Consider the following 27120-nt stretch of genomic DNA (forward strand, 5'->3'; position numbering starts at 1 on the left):
ACAAAGTTCTTTCTTAGGAGAACTAGAGAGACTCGATTGTAACTGGAAACTTTGGGTGTGCTGTGTATGTATGTAGCATATAGACCCATATGGTCTAGGAAAATCCCTTCTCCCCATAGCTACCCTACAGAGTACAGTCACCTTTCTATTATTTCTAAGCACTTGAGTTCATATGGCACTGAATGAACGCGGGATCATCACATCTAAAAGTAATTTTACCAGTAATGAATAAGCTATCTAAAGATTTCTTATTACTGAAGATATTCAAGAAGCTGGATAACCCCTTGTCAGGGATATTTCAGAAAGGATTCCTGACTCAGGTTAGATTAGTGAAAGGGAATCACGGGACCTTTTGATGAACAAGTTAAAAATTTCTCATACTCCAAACACACAACTCAATGTACACCAGCACATATGTTGTTTCAGCATAGGCAAGTTGGGATAGCAAAATGGGAAAAACCCTAAATACCAGGAGGAACTTAGGAAAATGAGTTCAAATGCTTCTCTTGAAATTAAAGTCTTATTTTGTGCTTTCAACAAATTTTAATCATTTAACAAAAATCCTATTTCTGATTCCCACGTGGTCAAGAGGTTGGATAGAGACTCAAAGAAGTGAAGTTATATGATTCAAAGGTAGAAGGATCTTAGAGGTCTAATCCTATTTCCCAGGAAACTAGAGGCCAGAAGGAAATCAGGTAGAAGTTACTAAGAACCTAAGCCATTTCATGTTTGGCAATGAACAAGAGACGAGGGGGTATGTTTTGAACAAAGGCAATCTTTTAAAGTGCCCCCTCTACCCAACACAACTCTAGAAGTGCAGAAATACACCTAAAGTATGTGTTGCAGATGGAAAATGTAGGTGCATTTATCAGGATGAGAACACAAATGTGAAGAGTTCAATGGGAAGCAGTCTGTTCAGGTGAGACAAAGGCCAGAATCTGGCTAGTTTATAGCTAAAATACATGACAGAGTTCTTGGGAAGAGTCCATACCTAAGGGAAGGCAAACCATTTCAATCCCTTATTATAGAATGAGGAAACTGAGGGTTTAATAGGCCTTTAGTGCCTAATTAAAATCCAATGCTCTAACCATGACAGCTCGCTGAGGAAACACAAAACCATAGGGCTTTAGGGAGTTTATCCACCTTCCTCAGAGAACAGTGCAAACTACAGAAATGGTCTAAACTGGGAAATAAAAAGCTTCAAAAAGCTAGTCAGTCTTACCCTACCGGGCTAAGAGGAGGAGTGAGAGCCAAGGCCGTGGGGAGCACAAAGTGGAGATCCTACAACCAGTAACTCACCTCTCATCCCGCCCCTCGGCAGCTGTCAACTCTTAGCAATCGGGCGCTTCTCTAGCTTTCCCAGGCACTGCTGGTGCGGGCCCTCCCTCTCCTCATGCCGCACAGCTGCCCAAGCTCTAGTTCTCCAGCACACAGGCTGGCCCGGCCCAGGGCGCTCCTGCCCAGACTCTCCCACCAAGCGCAGTCTGCCTCCACTTACCCTTCCAGGGCGCTCCAGGCCTCCAGTCTCTCTAAGGGGTTTCCCATGAATGACATTCACTCTTCCACCTTTGCAAGGCCCCCTCCGAGCCTTCCCATCGTTCTCTCCGCCACCTCCTCCCTGATTCCCTGGCTTCCCAGTCCAGCTCCGTCCTACTCCCGCTACCTGCGGCCTTCCCAGATCCCGCATCCTCAATACCTGAAGCTACTTTAAAATTGTACGAACGCACACTGCTCCCACAGATAGAATGTCACCCCCACCTCCGCCCACCTCACAGAGAGCCCGGCACCGTGCATGTGCCGCCCAGAGTCTGAATCCAGGTCCCAGCACGGACTCCTCCAGCCACGCACTGCTCGGGTGCGGGACTGCGGCTCCCAGGAACAGCGCTCGGTTACTTAAACGCGCCTATAATTCGTTCTCACTAAGCACTGGGGCAGGGGGATGGAGACAGCTAGGTTTGGAGACTGGCCCGGCCCGAAGGGTCCGGACCCGGGAAGCGGGACTGTTAGAGAAGGGCCCGGAGAAGGCCGGGGTGGTGGGCATTCGGAGGCTGCCTCCCGGGCAGCGGGGAAGAATGAATGACACGGGCTGGGCCGGGAGGGGGCCCTGCGGGCTCGGTCACGGCCTCACCTTTGAGCGACGTCTCCACCAGGCGCAGGTACAGCTGCGAGCTCTTGTTGCCGTGGCTCATGCGCTGGGCCAGCCCGTTGCGTTGCAGGACGCACTCCTCGAACTGCACCACGTTCTGGTGGCGCCGCTTGAGGCTGGTCAGGGCCCAGAACTCGGCCAGCGCCAGCTCCACGTTCTCAGGCGCGTCGCAGCGGATCTTCTTCACAGCCACCCGGGCCCCACTGCGCCCGGCCACCGCCTCATACACCACGCCGTAGCTGCCGCGCCCGATCTCCGCCAACAAACTGTATCTCGGCCGCGCCGCCGCCTCCCGCCGCCTCAGCGCCGCCGCCAGGTAGGCCTTGCTCGCGGCCGCCTCCTCTTCCGCGGCTGCCTCCATGGCCTGGGCCTGGGCCTGGGCCTGGGCCTGAGCCTGGGCCTGGGCCGCTGCCGCCGGCCTCAGCTTTGCGCTGGGCGCCCGAAGCCCTGGGCTTCGCCTTTTCCGCTCACTGCTTTGTGTCCCTCGGCGAACACCGTCCTCCTCGCCCGTTTCCATGGCTGCGGGCGGCGGGGGGAGCAGCAACGGCGCTGCTGGGGTCCCCCTTTCTTCATCCCTCCGTCCGGCCCCGAGACGCGGCGGAGCGGGACTTCGGGCTGGGACCTGCAAGCAAAAGAATCGGTTAGGCTAGGAGGCCGGGTGGAGGAGAGGGGGGGAGGTGGGGGAGGGCGGGGATCGCAGGCCGCACTGCTCGCCCTCACCCTTACCGCTACCACCACCGCCACCACTGCTATTACCGCCGCCACCTCCACTACCACGATTACCACCACCACCTCCACCACTACCACCACCGCCACTACCACCGCCACGGCCACCTCCACCTCCTCCTCCTCCTACAGCCGCGGCCCCTTTAAGACTGAAGCAGCTACCGCCGCTTGAATGGGGGGAAAGCGGGAAGGTCGAAACCATTGAGCCGTTGTATGGGGGGAAAAAAGAGGATCGAAATGCACTTGTCTGGATAATCAATCTATCTTAATATATAGGGGAAAAGTATGGAGAGAATTCTACAAACCAGAGGCAGCACGCCTCGGCTTACGATTTTATCTCGTCTTGCTCTCATTCCCTCGGGCCTGTCCCTCCCGATTTCCCCCCACACCTTTCGCTGCGATGGATTCTCCCTAGTGTAAACAGTCCATTGAATTAAGCCGGAGTGGAGTCTAGAGGGCCATCCCAACTTCGGGCTAGAGGTGGGTGGGGGCGGGATGTGGCGGCTCCTTCCCCCGGGGCTCTCGGGTCTAGGGTGCCCCGCAGGCGGCGCGGACTCCCAGAGCCTTGCCTCCACCAGCCGCAGCTTGGCTCGTATCCTTACCTGGCTCAAGCCCTGCTTTCCCTGAGCTGCCCTCTTCCTCTTCTTTCCCCTGGGAGGGTGATGGTCCGCTCCGTCCCGGGGATGCCCGGGGGATTGGGCTGCGCGAGCCGCCCCGAGCGGCCGCGGCGGGGCCGGGGCTGCGGGGATGGTGTCCGTGGTGAAGAGCGGGCACCTGCAGCTCTTGGGCGCGCTGCCCCTTCTGCACCTCCTCTCGCTACAGCCCATGTGGCCACGCCGGCTGAGCCCTTTATATAAGCCCTTTATGTAACTGGCGTGGCCCGCCTCGGGCGTCGGGGGCAGGATCGGCTCGGGGTGCCCCATCCCCCGGAGTCCGTCGGGCTGGCTCAGCCTCAGTGCCTGCCCAGCGCCCCTGCTGCAGCGGCCAGACCAATGTACTTTCGAGTCTCGCCCGAGCAGAGCAAAACCCGCCTCCCCGCCTAGGACGCGCGAAATCCCAGCGAGCCCCTGGCCGACCCCGCCCTCCCTCCTTTAGTCTTGTCTCCTCCCACCCAGCAGCCTCCCGATTGCACCGCTAAACCCCGGATCCGGCCCCGCCTCCACCCAATCAGTGGCGCTCCTGGGCGCCTCAGCCGCGGAGCTCATCCTTACCTTGGAATCCGCGGCTGACACCCGGCCCCTCCCTCCCGAATCTGTTCCTCTGAGTACCGCAGCTCTAAGTTCATGACTGGCAGAAGGTCCTCGTTTGCTTTAGTGCTGCAGTGGCCTTGGGGCTTAGCGTCCCCCTCTGAACGCAGGAGGTTGGGCTAGAGGGGCTGGGAGGCTCTCTGCAGCTCCGGTGCAGGTCGCGGACCCTTACGTTTAGAGCTGGAGGGGCCACCTAGCCAGGCCCCTTCATTTGGTTGGTAAGGAATTAAGTGACTCGTCCAGGGGGACACGAGGAGTCAGAACTGGAAGGAAGTTTTTGATTCCAGAGCTTTCTGACTCCGGGTCCAGTGCAGCGTGTCATTTTGTTGTGTTTCATCTTAAAAGTCCTGTGGTCCAGGAACTGACTTTCCTCTGTAGTTTCCATAATTGTCTTTATAAAATGGAGCCAGAAAGCGTAGTGTGGCCGTGGAATAAAGAGCACCTGGGGACAAGTTCCACTTACAGCCCCGGCCTTCGGGAAATACCCAATCTAATCATTCAATCAACCCGTATTAAGTGCCTGCTAAAGCTCCGGCGCTGTGCTCTGTAAGGCTGGAGCTTAAAAAACAAAGGGAGGAGATAAACTTACAAATATATTCCTATGCTTGTGTGTATGCGAGTGTGTATGTGTGCGTGTGGTGTGTGTGTGTATGAGTGTGTGTGCGTGGTGTGTGTATTTGTATGTGTGTGGTGTGTGTGCGTGTGTGGTGTGTGTCGTGTGTGTATGAGTGTCTGTGCGTGTTGTGTGTGTTTATGAGTGTGTGGTGTGTGTATGACTGTGTGTGCGTGTGGTGTGCATGTGGTGTGTGTGTGGTGTATGTGTGTGGTGTGTGTGTGTGTGTGTGGTGTGTGTGTGGGTCGTGTGTGTGATGTGTGTGTGGTGTATATGTGCTGTGTGTGTATGTGTGTATGTGTGTGGTGTGTGTATGAGTGTTGTGTGTGTTTATGAGTGTGTGTGGTGTATGTGTGTTGTGTGTGTATGTATGTGTGTGGTGTATGTGGTGTGTGTGGTGTATGTGTGTATGTGTGTATGTGTGTAGTGTGTGTGTGGTGTGTGTGTGCGTGTGTATGTGTGTGTGGTGTGTGTGTGCGTGTGTATGTGTGTGTGGTATGTGTATGAGTGTGTGTGCGTGTGTGTATGTGTGTGGGGTGTGTGTGTGTGTGTGTGTGTGTGTGTGTGGTGTGTGTGTACACACACTCAAACAGAATGTGAGGGGCCTGGAAAGCAGGGAGCCGGGGAGAGGTGCTGGAGTACATGGGGACGGGACAGCGCTTTCCTGCCGCTGTAAAGGACAGCCAGCCACCAGGTTAGCCGGACCTCGGACCATGGAGAAGTAGGACATGTGAGAAGAAGGGAAAGGCAGAAGGAGCTTTAAATGCCAAACACAGACGTTTGTTGGGTCCTAGAGCTGATAGAAAGCAGCTGATTTTATATATAAAGCAGTAATATCGTGACATCTTTAGCAGAATCCCTGTGGCGATTGAGCGGGAGATGGGTTAGCGGAGCCTTAAAGCATGCTCACACATTCTGTGTGTATGTACATGTGTATGTTCATAGCCCAAGATGGTTGTGAATGACAGAATGACAGAATCTTTGTCTATATTTTTCTGATTTCAGGACCAGTGTTCTATCCGCACAGTAAATCCAGCTTCTCCTTTTGTGTGTGCATTGTGTTCCATCTTTAAAATCTTGATTCAGGGGGCAGCTAGGTGGCGCAGTGGATAGAGCACCAGTTCAAATGCGGTCTCAGACACTTAACATTTCCTAGCTGTGTGACCCTGAGCAAGTCACTCAAACCCAGCCTCAGGGGGAAAAAATAAATAAATAAAATAAAATCCTGATTCAGAGACTGATTTTCAGCTTTAACAATTGTGAAATGGAGGCAGAAAACATAATGTGAGTGTGTAAAGAAAGTAGGCCTTGAATTAAAGAACAATTGAGTTGAAGTTTGATCTACAGCCTAGGCTATCAAGGCAATAACAAATTTAATCATTCAATTAATATTAGTGATATATGCACATATGTTTATATGTGTATACTTGTATATGTGTGTATGGAAAGATGGAAGGAAAGGAAGAAGGAAGAGAAAGGGAACTGAATTTCCTATTTCTAGGGACCTAGTTTCCCAAATTCATAACATTGACACTCTCCTCACCTCTCCTCATTACACAAACTCAGTTGCCAAATTTTGACATTTCTATCTTCACAATATCTTTTCACCTCTCCACTCAACCAATTAGTAATCAATCGGTAAACTTACTAAGCACCATGCTCTCAAGAAGCTTACAACTGGACGGAGGAGACAATGTGCAAACAAATAATTGCAAAACAAGCTATGTGCAGGATAAATAGGAGATAATTAAAAAGAGGAAAAGCCCTGGAAATTAAGAGGGGCTAGGGAAAACATCCATAGAAGGTAGGATTTTAGTTGGAATTTAAAGGAAGCCATGGTGAGTGGTAGTTGGGGTGGACAATGGGAGACAGGCAGGGAAAACAGCCAGAGCAGAGAAATATCTTGACCATGGAACAACCAGAATCATTAGATTGAAGAATACTTGTTTAGGGAGTAAAATGCAAGAAGACTGGAAAGTTGGGAGGAAGCTAGATTATGAAGGGCTTTAAATGTCAAATAGCATTTTGTATTTGCTCCTGTAGACAGTAGAAAAACCACTGGAATTTGTTGATTGGGGAGGGCAGGGTGTGACATGATCAAACTTGTGCTATATGAAAATCACTTGAATGACTGACTAGAGAATGGATTGGACTAGGGAGAGACTTGATGCAGGAGAACCACCAGTAGGCTGTTGTAGCAATCCGGTGTGAGGTGATTAGGGCTCCCCCAGAGTGGGAGCAGTGTAAGAGGAGATATGGGGGTGTGTTTGAGAAATGTTGCAAAGGTAAAATTGACAGACCTTGGCAGCAGCTTAGTTATAGGAGGTGAAAGAAAAACCTAAGAAGACTCCCAGGTTTTGAGCTTGGAGTGGGAGGATGGTCTTGCCCTTTAGTACCTGGTACATAAATGTTTATTGAGGGAAGGAAGGAATGAGTACTATGGGCTGTTGATCTAACTCTCGAAGTCCTGTATGAATAGTTAGGCCATGTTCTAGAGTTTGATTCCTGAACACCACATTATCCACAAATACAAAAATTCTTTTCTCAGGCAGTATTTCACTGAACATCTTTAGCAATCATATGTCTCTGATGTCTCATCTGATATTAGTAATCATAGGCTACAAGGAACCTTTAAGATCAACTAGTCTAACTCTCTCATTTTTCTAAAGGAAACTAAAGGCTAGGAAAATTAAATGACTTGTTCAAAGTCATATAGCTAGTGAATGTCATCAGGACAAGGTTCTGAACCTGGGTCCTCAGGCTCCAAATCCATTGTTCTTTTTACTGCGTCATGCTGCCTCTCAGAAGATCACTAAACAAAACTATATCTTTCAAGTGTAGGATTTTAACTTATTCTAACGTAGAATTTTAAACAATAAATCTTGCAGAATTGGCAGCATGTTGGCAGCACAAACTAAAAGCAGTGGAATCTTGCATTCTGCACATTTTTCAGTCAATTATTAACTAAAAATGCTATTAAGTATTACTTGAAACCCTGCCTGTCCTATTATTGTATCTTTATCTATGGATGCCTTCAATATCTATTTAGGATATTCTTATCCTAATGCCTTATGGATCAATATTTATTGATATCTTTTTTATAATACTAAAAGGTATGTATATGTATATTAGCATCTTATTGGTATCAATGGAAAGAGTGTTCATACTATGAGTTTGCCACATAGGTCAAATTTTAAATCGTCTAAAAAATGGCTATTATTTTCTTTAAGCATTTGATATCCTTTTTGCTTTCAGATATCTTGAGAATTGGCTTTCACTGCTTACAAAAACTTTACTTCTCCAGCACGAGACCTCCTTGTAAAGGCTTAATCTAGTCCAGATGCTTTTTCTGTCTTTGTTTTCTAAAAGATTATCTTCACTTTCTAGTTCATCATATCAGGAAATGCAAAGTTAGATTCCACATGTCATAGTGCCCATAGTTTCATTGTTAAAGAATGGTGTTTGTTTCATTTATTTTGGTCCATCTTTTCTGTTTGTATTTGTTGTTCTCCCATTTTCCACTTTAAACACACTAGGCATCCCACATTGATCTACCTTAATCATCTCTTGCCAAGTTCCTTTTATTTTTTCCTCTATTTCTTTTTGGTGGACAGTGTGGCCAAGTGAACAAAACACTGGGTTAAATGTCAGAAAGTTTTGAGTTTTAATCTTTATATACTTACTAGCTGCATTACCTTGGACAAATCACTTTAATCTCTCTGAGCCTCAGTTTTCCCTTCTGTAAAATGAGAATAATTATTCACTTCCCTCATAGAGTTGTTATGAAGATCAAAAGACATGTTTTGGAAACCTTAAAGTGATATGTGAGCTATTATTATTATTGTAATACAGTACAGAACTGTTCATGATCTTCTATTATCTTCCTCTGTAAGATTTTACAGAATAATTTATATTTAATTTATAATTTATATAATTTAATTTATTTATTTACATATATATATATATATATATATATATATATATATATATATATATATATATCATATCTGCTGTATTTTTTCACTCTGTCTTTTCATCTCAGCTTCCTAGCTTCCTGACTTCAAATTTCAGGCAAAATCCCAACTTCTGCAACAAGTCTTTCCCAGTCCTCCTTACACTTTGTACCTTCTCTTTGAAATTAACCACAAAATTATTTTATTTACATCTTGTTTCTCACATTAAACTGTAAGCTTTGAGAGCAGAGACTAGGTTTCCCCCCCCCCTTTCTTTGTATCCCCAGTTCTTAGCCCTGTGCCTTACACATAGTAGATGTTTAATAAATTTGAATTAACCTTGTAGCAAAGAGATCTATTTTTTTTAGAATGATAAAAGGTTTATTATGGGGATTGGAAGTAAGGTTCAAATCTAGTTTTTTTTTATTATAACTTTTTATTGACAGAACATATGCTTGGGTAATTTTTTTACAACATTATCGCTTGCACTCACTTGTGTTCCGACTTTTCCCTTCCCTCCCTCCACCCCCTCTCCTAGATGGCAGGCAGTCTTATACATATTATTTTTTTTTTATTTTTTTTATTTTTTTTTAAATTATATATATATTTTATAATATTATCCCTTGTATTCATTTTTCCAAATTGTCCCCCCTCCCTCTATTCCCTCCCCCCGACGACAGGCAATACCATACATTTTACATGTGTTACAATATAGTCTAAGTACAATACATGTGTGTGAATATCATTTTCTTGTTGCACAATAAACATTAGAATCCGAAGGTACATGCAACCTGGGCAGACATATATTAGTGCTAACAATTTTCATTCCCCTCCCAGTGTTTCTTCTCTGGGTGCAGCTACCTCTGTCCATCATTGATCAACTGGAAGTGAGTTGGATCTTCTTTATGTTGAAGATTTCCACTTCCATCAGAATACATCCTCATACAGTATTGTTGTTGAAGTGTACAGTGATCTTCTGGTTCTGCTCATTTCACTCAGCATCAGTTGATTTAAGTCTCTCCAACCCTCTCTGTATTCCTCCTGCTGGTCATTTCTTACAGAGCAATAATATTCCATAACCTTCATATACCACAATTTACCCAACCATTCTCCAATTGATGGACATCCATTCAACTTCCAGTTTCTAGCCACTACAAAAAGAGCTGCCACAAACATTTTGGCACATATATGTTTCTTTCCGCTCTTTAGTATTTCTTTGGGATATAATCCCAGTAGTAGCGCTGCTGGGTCAAAGGGTATGCACAGTTTGATAACTTTTTGGGCATAATTCCAGATTGCTCTCCAGAATGGCTGGATTCTTTCACAACTCCACCAGCAATGTATCAGTGTCCCAATTTCCCCACATCCCCTCCAACATTTGTCATTATTTGTTCCTGTCATCTTAGCCAATCTGACAGGTGTGTAGTGGTATCTCAGAGTGGTCTTAATTTGCATTTCTCTGATCAGTAGTGATTTGGAACACTCTTTCATGTGAGTGGATATAGTTTCAATTTCTTCCTCTGAGAATTGTCTGTTCATATCCTTTGACCATTTATCAATTGGAGAATGGTTCGGTTTCTTATAAACTATGGTCAGTTCTCTATATATTTTGGAAATGAGACCTTTGTCAGAACCTTTGTTTTTAAAAATATTTTCCCAATTTGTTACTTCCCTTCTAATCTTGTTTGCATTAGTATTATTTGTACAGAAACTTTTTAGTTTGATGTAATCAAAATCTTCTATTTTGTGATCAATCTTCTACATATTATTTTATAGTATATCCTAGATACAATATGTGTGCAGAATCAAACAGTTCTCTTGTTGCACAGGGAGAATTGGATTTTGAAGGTAAAAATAACCTGGAAAGAAAAACAAAAGTGCAAACAGTTTATACTCATTTCCCAGTGTTCCTTTTCTGTGTATGGTTCATTCTGTAGATCTTCTCTAGAAGATATCCACTTCTATCAGAATACATCCTCATATACTATCGTTGCTGAAGTGTATAATAAAGGAGATCTATTGTTAACTGTAGATGTGGTTTTTAGATTATTTTTTGTCTTTATGGCACTTGTTTTATGTTATTTAGAGTAGACTGTCTTTGGAAATCATCTGTGTCAATATCTGGTTTGGTTTAATTTAGTTTTTACCTATAGCTCACCCATTCATTCATAAACTTGTTTATTTTTTAGATTTATTGATGGGACAGCTAGGTGACACCATGTATGAGAGAATACCAGCCTTGGACTCAGGAGGACCTGAGTTCAAATGTGACCTTCAGATATGAGGTTTGGGCAAGTGTGACTCTGGACAAGTCACTTATTCTTTATTGTCTCAACCCACCCCACCCCAAGAAAAAAAAATTGATGTCTTTTATATCAACCACATTTAAAAAAAAGCAGTTCAGTAAAACCAATCAAAGAAATACATTTTTTTTCAAGTTTGGCTGTTTACATTTTTGAAAAAGGTTTTATGTTTTTTGTTATTCATGGCTATTGAGAGAGGGGGAAGAGAGAGAGAGAGAGGAGGAAAGATGGGAGAGAAAAGAAAGAGAAGAGAGCAAAATTGGAGGGGAGGGAGGGAGGGAAGGAGGGAGAGAGAGAGAGAGAGAGAGAGAGAGAGAGAGAGAGAGAGAGAGAGAGAGAGAGAGAGAGAGAGAGAGAGAGAAGGAGGAGGAGGAGGAGGAAGAGGAGGAGGAGGAGGAGGAAAAGGAGGAGGAGGAAGAGGAGGAGGAGGAAGAGGAGGAGGAGCAGGATTTGTTAAACACAGTTATGTTCTAGTAACTGAACTGAATGTTAGGGAGAAATACAAGCAAGCAGGACCTTCAGAAAAACTTGCTACAAAGATTTTCCTTCAGTAACCTGTTTCCTTTCTCATTTTAATTTCATTAGTTTTGTTTGTGCAAAATCTTTTTAATTTTTGATCACAATTGCCCATTTTATCTAATATGATCCTCTCTTTCCCCATTTGCTTCATGGAGCAGTTAATATTTTTATTCCAGGAGCAATTAGGAAAGCAGCCATTAGTCGAGTAAGGGAATCCCATGGTCAGGTCTGTGTTAAAGGAAAACCTGTTTGGCATCGGTGTGTGGCCTAGAGTAGGAAAAGATGAGGCAGGAAGGTCGGGGAGATTGCTGTAATAACCTAGATAACAATATCAATCAGACTTTCAAAGGAATACTTTATAGGGCGAGAAAAAATAATGAAATTCATGTGGAAACACAAAAAAATCAAGAATCTAAAGAGAAATAATAACAAAAAGTGGAAAGGAAAGAAGACTGGCAATACTAGATCTAAAACTATCCTTAAAAAACAGTAATCATTAAAATGATTGATATTGGTTTAAAAAAAAAAAGGGGGTTGGTTGGTGAAATAGATTAGGCATATATATATGTGTATATATATATATATATATATATATATATATATATATATATATATATATATATATATATATATACATATATATATATATATATGTAAAATATAGCTAACAAACTTAATCATCTAGTGCTTGACAAACCCAAAGGACTCATACTGGAGGAAGGACTCATTCTTTGACAAAACTTGCTGGAAAAAACTGGAATGTTAATCTGGTAGTACTTAGATTTAGAACAACAATTCACATTATATGCCAAGATAAGCTCTACTTAGATAAGTGACTTAGATATAAGAGATCACAACATAAATTAGAAAAGTATCAAGAAATTGCCTTTCAGATCTATAGATAAGGTTTTGCTCCACATAGCAAATGGGGAAAGAGAGATTCATGTTAGATAAAATGGACAATTGTGATCACAAATTAAGAAGATTTTGCACAAACAAAAGTAATGAAGTCATATTTGTAAAAATAAGAGCCATTGCCCAACTGAATAAATAGCCAAAGAATATAAATAGGTAGTTTTCAAGGGAAGAAATCCATGCTAATAAAAAAAAAAAAAGCTAAAATCACTAATAATTAGAAAAATACAAATTAAAACAACTCTAAAGTTGGATCTCACACCCATCAAGTTGACCAAAAAACCCTAAAATGACAAATGTTCAAGGGGCTATGAAAAATAGGCACATGAATATGCTATAGGTGAATCTATAAATTTTCCTAGTCATGCTGGAAATCAGTTTGTATCTATGCCCTCAAAGATACTAAATTATGAATACTCTTTGATCTAGTATATACTGCAATAGCATAGTACCTGGCACATAGTAAATGCTTAATTATAATAAATGTTTGTTATCTTTCTCCCTATCACTCCCCCAAAAAGAGGAAAATGATTCACATGTACAAAAATATTTATGTGGTTTTTTTTTTTTTTTTTTTTTTTTTTTTTTTGTGGCAGCAAAGAACTGGAAATCAAGGGGGTTCCATCCATTGGGAAGTGGCTAAACAAATTATGATATGTGGATATAAGAGATTCTGGGCTGTAAAAAAATAATGTAATGGATGTTTCAGAGAAACCCAGGAAGACTTATATGAACTGATGCAGAGCAAAAATGAACAAAATCAGGAAAATATTTTATAGTACAACAACAGTACCATTCAAATAAACAACTGTGATTCTAGAGAACTGATGATAAAGAATGTTGCTTATTTTCTGACAGAAAGGTGATGGACTAAATATATAGAAAAGGACACATTTTTTGACATAGGTGATGTGTATATTTGTTTTACTTGACAATGTGCACATTTATTATAAGTTTTATTTTTTAAGTAGGAGTAGGGGAATAGAGGAAAAATATTTAATTGAAAAAATGAAATTTAATTAACAACAAAACCTAAGTCTAAGATGATGAGGGTCTTATCTAAGGTAATAGCTTTTCCCAACTCCTCTTAATTCTAGTTCCTTTCTTTCTATTAAATATTTCCCATTTATTCTGTATAATGGAATGCCTGGCGTATAATAGGTATATTGTGTGAGTGGAGAGATATCATCAGATGAAAAAGATATTGTGAAAGTAGAAATGTCTAAATTTGGCAACAGATTGGATTTATAGAGTTGGGAAAGGTAAAATATTAAGAATGGTATCAAGGTTATAAATCTGGGCAATTTACAAGGATGGTAGTCCCTTCTATAGAAATAGGAATGTTTAGTTGAGGGGAGGTTGAGGAGTAAAGATAATGAGTTCAGTTTTGAACATGTTGAATTAAAAATTATTTTCAGGACATCAAATGAAATCATCAATAAGCAATTGGTGATGCAGAACTGCAGCTCAGAAGAGAAAGTGGGTCTGGATGTATAGAGCATAGAGTCATTTGCATAAAGATGATAGTTAAACCTGTGGGAGCTGATGATTTCACCAGAGACAGAGATGAGAAAATATAGAGGGAGAAGAGAGCAAAGGGGACTAAGGACAGGTGGAAGGCACATGGATCATGATACAGTAAAGGTAACAGAGGAATGGTCAGACAGAAGGAGAACTGGGAGAGAGAAGTGCCACAAAAACCTGTAGAGGAGAGTGTCCAGGTGCACGAGACAGTCTGAGGGTCACCCCAGCTCACTCAGCACCCCTTGTGTCCTGCATGAGAGAGCCTCCAGGCTCCACAGGGCTGTATAAGCCAACCATGGACTCGTGACACAGCTCAATCCTGCCCCAACCCCAGGCCTCTAAAGCCTGTTTGCTCTGACTGGGTCTGCAGCTCACTTTGTGGCAGCTGAGGTCAGCCATCAATCAGGAACAGAGAGCGTAGGTGCAAGATGCTGTCAGGTGTGTACTGCACTGGGTATGAATACAAGATGACAGGCATCCAGAGGGGGCCCAGAAATCACTTGGGGCAGAGACCAAGACTGATGATATGAGATGCCCCCGATTGAAAATAGCTTTGAAATAGAGCCCAATGGGAAACTTCCATAAAAAAAGAGACTATGTCAGGAACAAGAAAACTCACTTAAAGACTTTGAGTGCAAGCTGAGAAGACACGACAACTGGAGGGAATCTACCTCTAACCTGTGGATGAACAAAGAAGGTTACAGGCAGGAATCAAACAGAAATTTTGACAGTAAGGGAAATGGTTTGCAAGCAGCATGAATGCCAGGGCCCCTCCCTTAGTGTGGAGACCACGTTAGTGCAGCCAAATTTCAGTACTTAGACCCATGACTGTGCCATGAACTAAAGCCTGACAATGAGATAGCAACAAGGTGGCGAGTTTGGTTCATAGCAGGACTTATGACCAGAACAAGGATACATCAGGCGCTTGTCTGAGCTCAGAGAACACCTGGAGCTGGTCACGCACAGTAATTATATGAAACAAGTCTGGGATTTTGCTGTGGCTGAGATCATCCAGAGGGTGAGCTCAAAGGATTGTTGTTAGGCCAAGCTCGGGGCACAGCTTGCTTGCTGAGCCTTCCCTCTGGAAAACAGGGAATCTCCTAACATTGTGACAGTCAGTGGGGAAAATATTAAGAGCAGAAAGGAATATGGTCTTCAGGTCATCAAAACCAGTCCAGGTATTTGTGAATTAACATTGTAACACATAGATGAATCAGTACCTGTAAGAGAGAAGACTATGCATACCCAAGAAAACATGGAACCACAGCAGAATATTCCCAAGTGATCTAAGAGAGAAATAAAAATTGTGGAAGTGGAATTTATGGTCCTGCACAGTAGGAAAAAAATGACAAAATAGAAAAACTTCAATCTACAGAGGCAAATGTCACCAAAGAAATAAAAGAAAGAACAATTGATTGGGAATCTAAATATAAAAAGTAAAGAACAATTTTGAGAAAGAGAAGTAAAAAAGATATTAATCTTATTAATATAAATGTTAGGGTCAACTAGGTAGTGCAGGGGATAGAGCACCAGCCCTAAAGTCAGGAGGACTCGAGTTCCAATATGGTCACACAGGTCAAAGTTTTGTGACCCTGGGCAAGTCACTCAACCCAAATTGCCTCAGCCAATATATACAGTATATGCATATGTATATTTATATAAGTGTTAAAAGGAAACATGCTCTCAACAATCAAGGTGCTAATTTACAAGATAGGATCATAGAGATAAATTAAGGATCATAGGTTTCTCAGAAAAATATAAGTTAAAAAAGCCTAAACATCATAACATAAGAAACAATACAAGAAAACACTTAGAACTTTTGGACATAGAAAAAGAAATCAATTGAAAGATTCAGATTTCTTCTTAGAAATAAACTCTGTGCTACAAACTCTAAGACACGGATTTGTTAAATGTACAATTCTAGTGACAAACAATGAATTCTTCAAGAGAAAGGAAATTTGAATAAAACAAGATTATTCTGCACTCAACAGAAACTGTAAGAGGTAATGGAATAATGTGTTCCAAAGAGCAAAGAAGCTCCAGATACATCACAAAATGGCATGAAACTTGAACCCAATCATCACTGATAAAAGTTCAATAAAAAAGAGACATTTGAAGTATTCCAATAAAGAAAACCAAACCTGAGCATATTACTTAATTTGAAAATAACCCAGGCAACTGAAACCAAAAAAATACAAATAGAGTAACCAAGGAAAGCACAGGTAACTAAATAAAAAGAAAAGGACTAAAAAGAAGAGGTACCTATGGGATCAATAAAAACAACCACAACAAAATAACAATAGAGAGAACATTAAGTTCTTTCTAAAAATATAGAAGGCTATAAGAGTGAAAATAGAAATCAAACAGAAGGAATGATAGTGGAAGACCAGTCCTAAAACATTAAGTATTAAATTTTATAACACACTGCCTCAGTAAGTTGGGGTGTGTGTGTGTGTGTGTGTGTGTGTGTGTGTGTGTGTGTGTGTATACTAAACTGCAGAAGGGAAAAGTGAATCAAAGGTGAGAGAAGTTATGACGATAGAAGGGAATATGTGTTGTATTCTGATTATGTCATAGGTTAACAGTGAAGGGAAAATGAATCATAGAGTCTTCCAGGAAGAAGACATCTTACAGGAGATGTTTGAGAGGACAAAGGGAAGGATTGAAACGGGCAAAATGGTGAAATTTCATTTCAGTTTTGAGAGGGGGTCCCATGGAAGGGAGCTCCTATTGTCTAGAGATATTTTCTACAATGGGACATAGGGAACCTTACAATGTATATAATCTGCAGGGATCTGGTGCTTAAAGAAAACATTTATTCTGTCTCAGAAGAAGGGGAATCAAAGCTCCTGGAGGGCATTTGGCACCCAAAAGAATGGGAGGGCATAGATCCAGAGAGATTTCATAAATCATTCATAAATTATTTTTATTAATTTGATTATTAATATGGTCAATTATACTAATAGTTTTCCTAATATTAATCCCACTTGGTCATAGTGTATTATCCTGGGGATGATTTTCTGAAATCTATTTGCTAATATCTTATTTAAGATTTTAGCATCAATATTCATTAAGGAAATTGGTCTATAGTTTTGTTTCTCAGTTTTCGATCTACCTGGTTTAGGTATCAGTACCATGTCTGTGTCATAGAAGGAATTTGGTAAGACTCCTTCAATCCCTATTTTTTCAAATAGTTTACATAGCATTGGAGTTAAATAAATTGTCATGTTGAGGGCAAAGTATAGTGTTGAACTGTACAATCAGTGACATAGAAAAATACCATAGTTTAATACTTCCATCTTTGCTGTAACAAAAGCATACACAGAATAAAAGCATAAAGCTAAAAATAAAATGAGACCCTGTATCAAGCAAATAAAAAAATTATTCTCTTAGACAATGCTAAAAAATTCATAACCCAATAAAGAGATCAGCAAATGAACTTCATTCTGCTGAAAGAAATCATAGACAATCAATATCAAGATTAAACTTATATGCTCCAAATAGCATTTAAATTCGCAAAGAAAAAATTAACTGAATTACAAGAAAATGTAATGGTAGGAGATTCTAACGATTCTCTCAGTTTTGTACAATTCTAATTAAAAGACAAAAAGGAAAATAACAAATTAAACAAATTGTTGGAAAAAACTAGTTGGTATTATCTAAGTGACATTGTTAAAATATGCATGTATTTCTTAGTACCACATGAAACTTTTAAAAAATGGCCATGTATTAGATCACACATAGAATAAAATTGTCAAACCCCCCAAATAGAAAATACATCCTTTATAAACATAAAACAATAAAAATAATAATCAGTTTAAGAAGCACAAACAAAAAAGACTCAAATGGAGACTTAATGGAATCCTAAATAATGACTGGGTCAAAGAAAAAGACCATAGAAGTGATAGGACTAAGAAAAACATCACATTTGACAATTAAGCGATTATATAATTTTTTTTTTTACTTGTAGCCCTTTAGTGAGCCTTTCCTTGTAATAAAACAGTTAAGCAAAATCAGTCAATACTTGACTGCATTTGATAGCCGCACCATTTTGGTCATCATAATTATAGAACATTCACATTTTTTTGGTTGTTTAAAGTACTTTCTTGTTACATTGAAATGGCTTGCTTAAATAGATCAGTTTGAGTTGTCTTAATTGTCATATATTTTCATTTTTATTCTGCTGGTTGGTATTGATTTCAGTCTTTACTATAACAAATCAGTATTGTGACTATACAGATAGCTGATTTGTAAATAACTCCTTTACTGGTGACCAATCATTTCCTATCTCTTTAAACATTATCTTTTTTTTTTAATTAAAAAATTATTTAGTATTTTTCCCTAGTTACATGTAGAAACGGTTTTTAATGTTTGTTTTTTAAAATTTTGAGTTCTGAATTCTCTTCCTCCCTTTTTCCTTCCCTCCCCCCCCATTGAGAAAGCAGACAATTTGATACACATTATACATGTGAAGTCATGAAAAACATTCCCATAACTGTTATGTTCTGAAAGAAAACAGACCAAAAAAGAAAAACCCTCAAGAAAAATAAAGTTTAAAAAGTATCCTTCAATCTGTATTCAGACACCATCAGTTTTTTTCCTCTGGGGATGGATAGCATTTTTCATCATAAGTCCTTCTTATGAAGAGTTGTTTTGAATCTGGTTATTGTTAAGAATAGTTAAGTCATTCACAGCTGATCATCTTACAATATTGCTGGTACATAGTACATTTCCCTTTGCATGAGCTCATGAAAGTCTTTCCAGATTTCTTTGAGAGCATCCTATCCTGCTCCTCATTTCTTATAGCACAATAGTATTCCATCATAATCACATACCATAATTTGTTCAGCCATTCCCCAATTGATGGGCATCCCCTCAATTTCCAATTCTGTGCCCCCAGAAAAGAGCTCCTATAAATATTTTTGTAGATAAAAGCTCTTTTCTTTTTTGTTTCTATTTTGGGATACAAATCTAATCCAGCTCTCTTTGAAGAAAGTATACAGATTCTATGTAGTTTTCAAACCTTTAGCCTCTTTCATTTCTAATTCCTGATCAATATTTTTCCACATATATCTTTGTCATGCTCCCTTTTACCCACATTTGATTTAAATTCACTGAGTATTAAAATATATGTTGATTTGATTCAGAACATTTTATTGAGTTCTTTAAAAATTTTCTCTACTTCCTCATCATCTGCAACAGATGTTGGCTCATTAAGCCGAAATTATCTTTGCATTGGTCTTTTGCAAATACTCATCATGAGCACTGCAATGCAACATGCCCAATTAGATCATGAATTTTTTTTTGTTGTTGTTTTTGTTGCCTTTGGATTCAAAATAAAACCAACTTTACCAATGCTGTTATCTACCTCCTTAAGGAGAACCTGGGAATTCTTCTTTCCTTTAGATGCAACTTTCTTTTACTTCTAGATTTAATTTGCAAAGAGAATATAAAAATTGTTATCATAGCTTTCCCAGTAGTCAGTATTAATGTTGATCAACAACTCAGAAACTTATTTTTGATATCCTTTGCCCTTTCTGCCATCATTATAAAAATAGAAAGGACTGAGGACCATTTCTTTTTTCTTTCTTTTTTTTTTGTGTGCTTTATATGCTGCATCGACCAAAGAATTCACCATTAAATGGACATGGACAGTCTATTGGTGATATCTCTATAGGCTAGGCTAGTTTTCACACAGCAAACATATTCTATTGCAGGGACATTATTCAGAGTCCCACTAGTTTGGAAGATTCCATAAGAAATATGTTCTTCTAGCAATTTGGAATTATGCTCAAAAAGTTATCAAACTGTGCATACTCTTTGACCCAGCAGTGTTACTATGGGGCTTATATCCCAAAAAGATCTTAAAGAAGGGAAAAGGACCTGTATGTGCAAGAATGTTTGTGGCAACCCTCTTTGTAGTGGCCAGAAACTGGAAACTGAGTGGATGCCCATCCAACTGGAGAATAGCTGAATAAATTGTGGTATATAAATGTTATGGAATATTATTGTTCTGTAATTAAACCAACAGGATGATTTTAGAAAGACCTGGAGAGACTTACATGAACTGATGCTGAGTGAAATGAGCAGAACCAAGAGATCATTATATACTTCAACAATACTGTATGATGACCAATTCTGATGGATGAGGCCATTTTCAACAATGAAATGAACTAAATCAGTTCCAATAGAGCAATAATAAACTGAACCAGCCACACCCAGCAAAAGAACTCTGGGAGATGACTATGAACCACTACGTAGAATTCCCAATCCCTCTAATTTTGTCTGCCTGCATTTTGGATTTCCTTCACAGGCTAAATGTACACTGTTTCAAAGTCCGATTCTTTTTAGACAGCAAAACACCTGTTTGGACATGTATATATATATATGTTCAATATGTTCAAATACAAATTAAATACAATATATATATTGTATTTAATTTGTATTTGAACATATTGAACATGTATTGGTCAACCTGCCATCTGGGGGGAAGGGGAAAAATTAGAACAAAATTTGAACACAAGGTTTGGCAAATGTCAGTGTTGTAAAATTACCCATGCATATATCTGGTAAATAAAACTATTATAAAAATATTGTTAATGTAAGATCTAGAAATATAAATTTTCCTCTGTCATATGTTACCTACATTACAAATGTTTATTTTCATTGCAAACCAAAATGTTTGCTGTCCCATTGTTGCCATGAAATTAATGACTATTTCTATGATTTGTTCTTTGAGTCATTCATTCCTTAGGAATGGATTAGTATGAAGTGAATTTAAATTTTTCAAATTCTTAAAAGCTCTGTAACATGATATGCTAGATAACATAAATAGTTAAATGTTTTATAACTTCTAAGGGACTATATGAATGCTAGCAATTATTAAGATAATGAACATTGGTGGGACAAAGGATACAAAGAAATGTATAATGTTTATAATTTATATTATTCATAACCTTTTATATCCATTATTCAATTCAAACATTTATTTGGTACCTTCTGTGTTTAAATCACTATGTTAGGCACTGGAGATGATACAAAAACTTCACAAGAAGACAGAAAAATCCAATAAAAATGCCTTGATGACCCCAGTGCTTGGAGAGAGAGTTGGTACACTAGATGACAGAATAAAAAAAAGCTCTTGACAGACTAAGATATGAGGAAAATCAGGTAAGATGACATTTAAGAGTGATGAATGTGAAATCTTAAATTTGGGTTAAAAATATAAAATGTGTGTGTGGGGGTTCATGGTGGGTGACAGTTTTTCTGGAACAGATTTGGGGATCTTATTGATCTAACAAATCAATGTGAGTTAAGGGAGTGATATGGAAGTAAAAAATGCTAATTAGATCTGGAACTATGTTAAGTAAGAATTTACTCCCAATAATGAGGAGGTGACAGTCTGATTATATATATACCTCAGTCAGGTCATGTCTAGATCATTTTGTTCATTATTGGGAACCACTGTTTAGGAAGGACATTTATAAACTAGACAATGTCCAGAAGAGGGCAGTGAGGATTATTAAGGACTTGGGATCCTATGAGCTTTGCTTGAAGGAACAGGAGATGTTTAATCTCTAAATAAGGCTTGGGTTAGGGAAAGGTGTAGGAAGTAGATGAGATGACTATCTTTAAAAGAAGAAAGATTAATTAGACTCTTCTGCTTGATGCCAAAGGGCAGAACCAGGAGAAATGAGTGAGAGTTGAAGAAAGACATTTTTAGGAAAAATTGCCTAATGAATCCACAGGTCTTTAAGGAGAGGCTGGATATTGTTGTGGCAGTTCTTTTTCAGATATGATCTTGAGGTCATAGATGGCCATTGAGATTTTACCAATTTGTATTTTGAGATTCTGTGATTCTGAAATACAGGCTGGGGTACGATGGGGAATAGTTATATACACAAGGTTTCGGGGGACATGGGCAGATAAAAATATTACACTGTCTGATTTTTTTCACATCCTCCTTATTCCAACAAGCATGTTATTAATTAAATACCTGCTACATGCCAGATTGGGTGCTGAGGACAATACAGAGATGAGCAAAATTAAGTCCTTCACTTCAAGAAACCAATACTGTAATTGGAGAAATAAGACTTGGAAAACAATGATCATTCTGGCATTCCATCAAGGCATAATAGATACAAATCAGATAATACATGGAAAGGATTTCAATAGAAGGAGATGGGAAAGGCATCCATTCCAGGGGAAATGATACAGTTTCTTTATTAATCTTCCTTCTGTTTCCTGAGTTTAGGGCAAGATAGACAATGAGAAGATTTGACAGCTGCCAATTTAAGGAAGAGGAGAGAAATGTTAAAAACCAAGAATAACTTACCTGGCAAAGCTAAGTATTATTCTACAGGAGGAGATGGCTCTTGGTTGAACAAAGGACTTCCAAGCATTTCTAATGAAAATACCAAAATTTGTTGCAGAATTTGTTGAATGAAGAAGTCAAAAGACAGATCAGTAACACAGAAAACAGCAACTACATTTTGAGGAACTGTTATATTGTAATAGAGGTATAAAAAAAAAAGTTCTCTAAGAATTCTAATATCTTCAAGGATGATGGAGAAAATTAATAGAAGAAGAAGGTTTGGGAAGTAGTTCTTTTATGACAGTCTTAGAGAAAAAGGAAATAGGAAGAGAGAAATATACTTGGAAGAAAGAAGGAAGGAAGGGGAGTATAACAGGAGTATATGAGAGGAAAAGGAAGGGATTGGGAGGAATGGGTATCCCATAAACCTTACTTTCATCTGAACTGGAAAGAAGCAGGGTGAACACATTCATATATATACATATATATACACACATACAAAGAATTAATTTCAACAGAGAAATAGGAAAGGAGGAATGGAGAAATGAGGATTTTTAAAAAGTACAAGATGAGTGAAGGAATAATCATGAACAAAATAAATGATAGAAGGGGGACAGTTGGGGCAACTAGGTGGCATAGTAGTAGAGCACCAGCCCTGAAGTCAGGAGGATCCGAGTTCAAATATGGTCTCAGACACTTAACACTTCCTAGCTGTGTGACCCTGGGCAAGTCACTTAACCCCAATTGCCTCAGCAAAAAAAAAAAAAAAAAAGAAGAAGAAGAAGAAGAAGAAAGAAGAAGAAGGAGGAAGAGGAGGAGGAGGACAGTGAAAGGGGGAAGACTAAAAAGAAAGAGTACAAAACACATGATGGAGAAAGGCCAAAGGGGAGAGAAAAAAGGAAACATCAATTATAGACCTCTAGTGTTAAGCTTTTACCATCTTGTTCTTTGTAGAGAGAAGAGTGGGTGGGAAAGAAAGGGAAAAAAAATACAAGAGGATGGAGAAGAGGGGAATTACACAATTATCATAACCATAAAATGGAAGATCCAGGTAGTAAAATGGATTATTAGAAAGCAGAATTCAACATGTTGTTTACAGGAAACATACTTGAAACAGTTTCATACAGAATGAAAATCTATTATGTTTAAGGTGAACTCAAAAATAGTAGAAGTAAGAGCCATGATTTCAGAGCTGGAGATGGTAGGAGTCTTAACAGTATTCTAGACTAATTCATATCAATGGTCTTATTTAATCCTTGTAGCAACCTTGTAAAGTAGCAGAAATTATTGTCATATTGCATAATATAGTCCATGTACATCCCTTCTAGAGTTAAAGCAATAGGATTAAGCTATTAAAGTTTAAAACTTTGGAAAACATTATGTAATTAATGAATCAAAAGACTAATTTTTAGAACTAGAATTAAATCTAGTGATCATGTAGTCCAACTCCCATAATTTTACAGATGAAGGAACTAATAGCTCAACAGGTTATATGACTTGCCCAGCTGAGATTGAAAGTAAGATCTAGCAACTCTTTAAAAAAGCACTCATTTTTCATGTTCCTGTTCCTGTTGTTCATCCTTCATACTCAAAAAGAGCCAAAATGACATCAAGATGTTGGAATCAGTGTACAGTGTCTGAGTGGCTGTCCAACATGAGGTTGGACACTGTTCAGGCACAAAGAGCCCTTTTGAACATTTGGGATAGAGATGGCTCTGAATTTATCCATCTCATGTTTCTTAGGTGCTACTTGGATTCTGCTTTGCTCATATTGCCCAGCGCCTTCTTTGATGTAAGTACGTACTCAGTCCTGTACCAAAGTTCTTGAGCGTGTCCTAGTGCAGTGTCTTCTGACCTCCAACTGAATGTTTCCTTGGGTGAGCTCTCCAAAAGCAGTCTCTGAGGTTGTGGCCTCACATGGTGCTCTCTGCTGCAGAGTTTGAATGCTTGACAATTCAGCACAAGAGAGAACGCCAGTGTCTGGCCCTTAATAGGTGATTTCAGAATCTCCCTAAGACAATTCAAATGGAAGCCATTCCTGACAGACTGGGAGACTGTCTGGGTTTCACAGGCACACGGCTGTGAGCTCAGCACGGCGGCTCTGCACCTTCAGGGTGCTGTGCCACCTCATACTTCTCTCTCGTGCTAGCTTTTGAGGAGCCTCTGAAACGCTGAGCCAGCTCTGGCAATATAGGGGTCAATTTTATTGTTTACAGACTTCCCTGGAAGTTCTACCACCAAGGTAAGTGAACTTATCCACAGCATGCGAAATTTCTCCATTTGCTATAACCACGGCTCTGTATGGACCCTGCGCACTCTTTTTGTACCCTTCTAAAATAAGGCATGAACTTATCTGGATCAAGGCAATTCTCTGGCAAAATATAAATTATTGTTTATGTTACTTCACTGATGAAACCATTGTTTTAACATTGACCAAATATCCTTATGTCCTTGACAAAGGGACTTGCCTCTTGGGTACTTGTCCTGTTTATGCCACAGTAATGATTTTGGTTGATTGAAGATTAATTTCTCCTCTTCTTCCTCTTCCTCCTACAACAGCAACACATATCTGAAACACCTTCTTAGCTTGGTATTTAAAAGGCAGCTATAGACTCTAGAGACTAGAGAGAGAAAGGAGAGGAGGGGAAGGAAGAGAAGGGAAGGAGATGTAAGGAAAGAAGGGGATGGAGGGAGGGAGGGAGTAAAGGAAGAGACAGAGAGAGAGAGAGAGAGAGAGAGAGAGAGAGAGAGAGAGAGAGAGAGAGAGAGAGAGAGAGAGAGAGAGAGTGTGTGTGTGTGTGTGTGTGTGTGTGTGTGTGTGTGTGTGTGTGTGTGTAGGGCTAAGTTCCTGTGACGTTCTGTCAGTAAACTTTGTGATCTCTCCAGGGTAATCAGAGTCATTAAGGAACCAATGCCAGATGGAGAAGATAATGCTGAGGAACTTTTATACCAACTTCAGCACCAAGTTCCATGGAAATGGAGGAATTGACAAGCTTTGCTGAAAAGGGAAAAGAGACCCAAGACGTCACAACCCACAAGCCTTTTGGCATTGGTGCTGTGAGTTAGACAAGATGTGTATGTTTAGGGGAATGCAATTGCCTCCTTGTTGGTTCTGAGTCCTTTTCTCTTGTGTGCCTTGGCATTCAAAGTCCTGCACAATATGGTTCCCACCTACTGTTTCACATACTACTCTTCACTGGGGTCAGCCTTGCCTGCTGGCTGTTGCCTAGGATGATATTTCCCTTCTTACATATGTGTCTTGGCACAACTGAGCCCCCACTTCCCCAGGTCTGAAGTAGATATGTGATTGGTAGGTGAAGACCTAATGAAGAGGGAAGGATAATTATCATATCTGTTTATGGGTTCAGATGTGAGTTCTTTTTATTTTTCATTGGGTTAAACAAACCGGGCCTGTGTTAAATGTGTTTTTATCTGAAGGGTTTGCTTGAGGGATGAAGTCTGTTTTCCATTTTTTGTAGAAACTTAGACATGATTTAACATATACTGGACTACTTGCCATCTAGGGGAGGGGGTGGGGGAAAGAAGGGGAAATTTGGAATACAAGGTTTTTCAAGGTTCAATGCTGAAAAATATTCCATACATATATTTTGAAAATAAAAAGCTCAAAAAAAGACATGAGCCAAATTTGAAAGTTGTCAAATATATGGATGGGAGGGAACACAATCCTGACAAAGTTTAGAGAGAAATCTTCAAGTTGATGAGCCCAGATCCTCCAGCCCTTGTAGCCTTCATTACTATAATACCAATGATATTTGCTTTTATTTACATTCCACTTTAATCATTATATAAAGAACTTTACAGATGATCCCATTTGTTCCCCACAAAAGCCTTGGGAGGAGGTACTAGATGTGCTTTCCTAAAATCACGTAGTAGCAGAGCTGGGATTAAAGCCTGTCTTCTTTCCTTTGCAGGCTGCACTGCAGACTTTCTCTACAATGCCCCAGCTCTTCATCCTGAAGTCTCACTCTAGTCCTGTATTTCCCATATTGGAATTACCCTCTCCTTTTGGTAGGGTGGCTTCTCCCAGGATCCCCAATTAAGGAGCGCTCTCAGGCCAGCCATGTCTCATCCAATACAGGCTGGACTCAGGACTGTACCATTCCCCTGGGACTATCTTTGTCCCTCTTTTCCTCCCCCAATTCCCTATTCCCTACTTTACAGCCCTTGGTGCCAGGTATGTAATAAGAGCTTAATAAATACTTCTAATCATTGACTCTGCATTTAAATTTAATGTTCATTCCATTATACAATGGATATAAGAATGGAATAAGAAGAGAAAAGGAGGAGAACATACTTAAGGCACTGAGTGGGCTAGTGGTACCAATAGTATGCAAGTAAATGTTTAACAACCAGCTCTCTGTGGGGATAATGTGCCCATGATATATTTTTAGGGTTAACTTCCATAATTAGCATTTTCTCCAGTACTTTCTTAAGTCTAGACAATCAAAAAATAAAATAAGCCTTAATTTGTAGTTTGCCTGTTTTTGAGGTATAAGTGCTCATACTGAAAATTTGGCAATCAGCTCAGGCAAATCAGTTAAGCTGACTCTGGCACATCCCCTGGATGGGAATGAACCTAGGGAGGGTTGGAGGGATGGGAGGAAGAAAAAGGGTAATAGAGGTGTGTGTGTGTGTGTGTGTGTGTGTGTGTGTGTGTGTGTGTGTGTGTGCGCTAGGGGTTGGGAGGGAAAGACAACAGCAAAGCTCAAAAGTATTTTGCCTCAGGAGAGAATGTATTTATCAATGAAAGATCTTCAAGAAAGGGATTTTATGATGATTGTCAAGAATGTTGTTTAGGGGATTCCTGCTAGAATATTAGAATAACTGTGGGACCCCTGA

The 27120-nt window shown here is 40.1% G+C and overlaps 1 protein-coding gene and 1 long non-coding RNA gene across 9 annotated transcripts in view; one reads left to right on the top strand and one right to left on the bottom strand.

Annotated features, from left to right (window-relative positions):
• The window catches only part of STK35 (serine/threonine kinase 35), a 48074-nt gene extending 44154 nt beyond the window's left edge, over window positions 1–3920 (bottom strand). The window contains exons 1-2 of the mRNA XM_074293610.1: window positions 3475–3920; window positions 2129–2768 (exon numbers count right to left, since the gene is read on the bottom strand). Of these exons, the coding sequence (XP_074149711.1) occupies window positions 2129–2768; window positions 3475–3795 (961 nt within the window). The 5' untranslated portion in view covers window positions 3796–3920. The remainder of the gene's footprint in view (window positions 1–2128; window positions 2769–3474) is intronic.
• LOC141557648 (uncharacterized) lies at window positions 2329–26881 on the top strand. 8 transcript variants are annotated; one of them, XR_012486852.1, is made up of 7 exons: window positions 2671–2786; window positions 20969–21116; window positions 22201–22465; window positions 24004–24052; window positions 24820–24928; window positions 25147–25317; window positions 26193–26875. It is a non-coding gene; the product is annotated as an uncharacterized LOC141557648 (long non-coding RNA). The 8 variants fall into 8 exon arrangements; XR_012486851.1 differs by lacking the exon at window positions 24820–24928 and adding an exon at window positions 24477–24502 and having other exon boundaries at window positions 26193–26874; XR_012486846.1 differs by having other exon boundaries at window positions 22201–24052; window positions 24477–24928; window positions 26193–26881.
• The last annotated feature ends 239 nt before the right edge of the window (window positions 26882–27120 follow it).

This window comes from Sminthopsis crassicaudata, chromosome 2 (assembly GCF_048593235.1).
Source record: "Sminthopsis crassicaudata isolate SCR6 chromosome 2, ASM4859323v1, whole genome shotgun sequence".
Lineage (NCBI taxonomy): Eukaryota > Metazoa > Chordata > Mammalia > Dasyuromorphia > Dasyuridae > Sminthopsis > Sminthopsis crassicaudata.